Source organism: Octopus bimaculoides, chromosome 18, assembly GCF_001194135.2.
Source record: "Octopus bimaculoides isolate UCB-OBI-ISO-001 chromosome 18, ASM119413v2, whole genome shotgun sequence".
Lineage (NCBI taxonomy): Eukaryota > Metazoa > Mollusca > Cephalopoda > Octopoda > Octopodidae > Octopus > Octopus bimaculoides.
This window is the reverse complement of record NC_068998.1, coordinates 17,591,561-17,595,944: the sequence shown is the minus strand read 5'-3', so window position 1 is coordinate 17,595,944 and position 4,384 is coordinate 17,591,561. Positions and strand designations below refer to the sequence as shown.

Below are 4,384 nucleotides of genomic sequence, written 5' to 3'. Positions count from 1 at the left end.
TCATACTTAAGTGTGTATAATGTTGCAGACAGAAGCAATCAAGTTCAGCAAGTAGCACATGTACAGTGTGCAACATCTTGTCTGTGTGTGCTTGTAAGGTGAATTTGAAAGACAAGTAATTAGGTATTGAATGAATTGTTTATTGTAAAATAGACATGTAATGCACAAGGGTGACATGGTGGAGGAAAGTGCTTGTGTAGTGAAAGGTGAAACTCTTAGTGAAATGTACTGAATCTATATGGGTATATCTTGAATCTATATAGTACAGAAAAATATATAAGCATGAAATATTTAAGATTCACTCACAGCAGTTGCCAAACAGGACAGGGCAAACCAAACACCCATCATGATGCGTTCAGCTAATGAAAAATTCTGCTTTGCTGTACAGAAAGAAAGAAAGCAACAAATATAATTTCTAGGACATTAATAATTAACTGCATTATACTAACACCTTAATAAAATCATGAAGGCATAATAATTAGGTGTGAAATCTCTAGTTTGTTGAAGTGGAATTATGGAAAGTTATGTTTATGCCTTTGCTTGTTCTAGTAGCAAAATTGGTAAGATTGTGAATTCAGTTCTTCAAAAATGTTGTTACTTTATGTCATAGACAGAAAATATAATGGGAGGAATGTATTACCATGTAAGAATTATATCAAAATTTCAAATTCATTTATGGCTTTTATAAATAACAACATTACAGCTTCGTTATGAGAATTATTATTAACTATTAAAAAAATTACTCATTTCAATATCTTTGTCTTCTGAACCCCGTCTCATATTGCATTGTATCAAATTCTTTTGAGCACTTTACAAAGAACTTGCATTAGATTAAGTGGGGTTTTTTTAAAAAGTTCTATGAAATATATTTTTTTCACATTAAAATATGAATAAGTTGTCAAACTTATGCTTCACTTTGACATCTCAGGAACTAAATGTTTTTACATGTTTGTATAGATATAATATAGCTGTAATAATCTTTGTAGTCCTGAAGATATCTACCTCATCTATGTAGAAAGTAAACAAAATAACCATGACTAAACAGTGTTTGCGTAAGTCAGCGTATAGAGGAAATATTATTTTATAATATACAATTGGAAGTATCTCTGTGAATTGCCATGACTTACCATAGACCACAATAAGTCCAATAAAAGTGAGGACTACCACCAAGAATACCAGCCGCTCCAATGACACAGTCATTAGGGTATTGAAGTAGGGTCCAGCCTAAACATCAAACAAAGAAAACATTATAAAGTTAAATATCAACAGCATCATTGGTAATCACTTAAGAGAGAATGCTTTCTTTTTGCTAAGCAGTAGAGAGTTTTATTTTACAAATAACCAGTTGAGGGTCACAGCATGAAAAATGTGCATTTCATGGGACTGGTTTACTTTTGACAGCTTATGGAAAGCGATTTATTTTCTTAACAGAATTTAAAGAATTTAAGAGAAAAATATTGAAAGTAAGTTGAAAGAATGTTGAATAAAAAAATGTTTTAAATGATTAAGTTTTTTCGTTTTAGTGTTATAAATTCCTACAATAACACAAAGAAAAGCAATGTAATAAATCGATAGCTGTATTTAAGTCATGACATTACTTGGGCTTCTAAGATAAATTAAGGTAGCTAATATGAAGATGTATAACTATACTGAAAAAATTTAAAGAATTATTAACAAAATTATTTTGACGTCCCACAAGCCATTTAACAAATTCTTTTACTAGACAATCATTGCAAGTTTTAACAAACATCCAAACTAGAATGAACTCTCCAAACTAGTTAATAATAACAATTCCACATATTTGATATATCTATAAATTACAAAACACACGAATGTTCCAATGTTTGTAGCAACTTGATAGAAGTGTACTTCACATAATATCACATGTATTTCATTATTCGTTATGGCTCTAATGATATTTTCTGAATGACTTGTGTACTTGATATTATCTTCTATTCATATCTGGGAGAGGAATGATAAATTAATTTTAAATTAATAGTTTCAAAATAATAAAATTAAATAAGGTCTGGTGTGCTTCTTGTCCTGTTGCATTTAATAATAATGATAATTTCTAACTTAGTCCACATTATTGTGTGTGCATATGTACAGGAAACAGGCTATAGATGATTAAATCAATCCCAATACTAGGTAGGTACTTATTTTATCAATCACAAAAGAATGAAAAGCAAAAAATCTGGTGAGATGACAATAAAAGTAATACTCACATTTGTGGTGTGTGGAACTCCCAAAGCATTGATAACACCAACAACAAGAAAAGTGACAACAACATTGATGAATGTCTTATTGATGGAATTTCTCTCCAAGCATGGTATCAGTGATTCCATAATGTTGTCCACCAAAGTCAGAATAGCTACACACTGAAACAGAAACAGCTCTAGAAATAATACCAAGCAATTTGAAAGACAAAAAAAAAAAAAAAAAAAAAAAAAAAAAAAAAACTTTCTTAAAACAATAAATTAAATTTCTTAATTTGAACAAAGCACTAAAGGATATTGGAAGTAAATTATATTCACTGTTTTTAGATTATGGGAACATATGCAGACTTGTAGTTAAAAAGTTTGCTTTCACAATCACTTGGTTCTAAGTTTGAAATCACAGAGTGGTAGCCAAGAGAAGAGTTTTTTCTAAAGCCCTGTGTGTGAGAGTTTTAATCTCTTTGAATACTTGTGTTTGTATGTATGTATGCCTCTATCTGTCTCTACAGAGGATGATAGAATCACTAGTTCAATATCAAACAAAATATCTTGCAGCATTTAGTTATGTCCCTTTACATCCAAGTTAACTTTGTCTTCCAGCTTCCCTGAGTTGATAAAATATATAAAAAATAAAGTAATGGGATAAGATGTGATCCACCAAAACCATTGAAGGTGGTACCCCAGCATGGCCAAGGTCCAACGACTGGACCCAGTAAAAGAATATAAGAAAGGTATAAACCCATTTGGATTAGATACACAAACCATTTTTTTTGTGTGAAATGAATGCAGTTAGTTAAACTGGATCTGAGAAAATTTGAACTTAAAAAGGTAGTCTCAAATGAAATTCTAAATTTCAACTCCTTAATAATTTGAACTGTGACAAAAAGTTAAGAAAATGTAGTCACCAAGTAAGTTTTGTAGATATCTTGAAATAAGATTCATCATTTAACATCTGCCTTCCATGCTGGCACGGGTTGGATGGTTTGTCAGGAGCCGGCCAGGTAGAAGATTACACCAGGCAACTGTGTCTGTTTTGACATGGTTTTTATAGCTGAATGCCCTTAACATCAACCACCCTGTAGAGTGGACTGAGTGTTTTTTTATGTGGCACCAGCATAAGCGAGGTCAGTTTTGGCATGGTTTTTACAGCTGGAAGCCCTTCCAAATGCCAACCACTTCAAATTGTTGGAAAAAAAAAAAAAAAAAAAAAAAGCCATGCAGATATGGGTGTGTGGTTAAGAAGTTTGATTCTCAATCACACGTTCTTGGGCTCAGTCCTACTGAGTGGCACCAGACTGACTGAATGGATTTAGTAGACAAACTGCAAGAAGTTAATTTGTGTGTGTGTGTGTGTGTGTCTCTCTCTCTTTGTCTTAATAGTGTGATAGTCATAAATGAGCATCATAATCATACAAGCTGTTTCATTCATTTCCAATATTCTACAAGGAGAGGTGACAAGAAGAGAATCTGGCTACAGAAAATCTGTTTCTAGAAACACTGTCTGACCCATGAAAGCATGGAAAAGTGGACCTTGAAACAATGATGGTGGTAGAGTCAAAGACTTGTAAAAGGTCATTGATTCAACTGTGTTATAGACTTTCTGATTTCAATATAGATGCGAGAAAGAGAAAGAGATAGTGGAGAATGTTTGTGAGAAATTACTTAAATGGAGTTAATGAGGGCAATGTTTTGAATGGCTTGAGAGGTTTGTTGTTTAGCAGAGAGGTTATCAAGATGTTATCTAAGTAAGTATTTTATTACCTTTATGAATAAGGTTGAGGAAATGAATACTTTTTCTGTTAATGAGATGTGATTTATCTGAACTGTTAATGAAGTGTTTAACAGTTACAGATTCAACTGGTATATATATATATATATATATATATATACGTCAGGTTAGAATAGAGACAGCTGATGAAGGAATATTCCAAGTGGCTTTCCGTTTTCGTATGTGTTTGTTCCGTTGTCTGTAGTTCATTGTTCTAACGTCCTGTACCCTGATATGCATATATATACACATGTAGATGAAAGTATATACATATATGTGTGTATACATGCATATATATTTTTTGTATTATTATTATATATATATATATATATTTCGAAACGTCGAGTTAGAATAGAGGCAGCTGATGAATAATTCCAAGTGGCTTTCTGTTTTCCTATGT

The 4,384-nt window shown here is 31.9% G+C and overlaps 1 protein-coding gene across 1 annotated transcript in view; it reads right to left on the bottom strand.

The window, feature by feature from the left end:
* Positions 1-4,384, bottom strand: part of LOC106873750 (sodium- and chloride-dependent taurine transporter) — a 32,755-nt gene that overhangs the window by 5,878 nt on the left and 22,493 nt on the right. The window contains exons 10-12 of the mRNA XM_014921248.2: positions 2,226-2,378; positions 1,128-1,224; positions 307-380 (exon numbers count right to left, since the gene is read on the bottom strand). Coding sequence (XP_014776734.1) covers positions 307-380; positions 1,128-1,224; positions 2,226-2,378 — 324 coding nt within the window. The remainder of the gene's footprint in view (positions 1-306; positions 381-1,127; positions 1,225-2,225; positions 2,379-4,384) is intronic.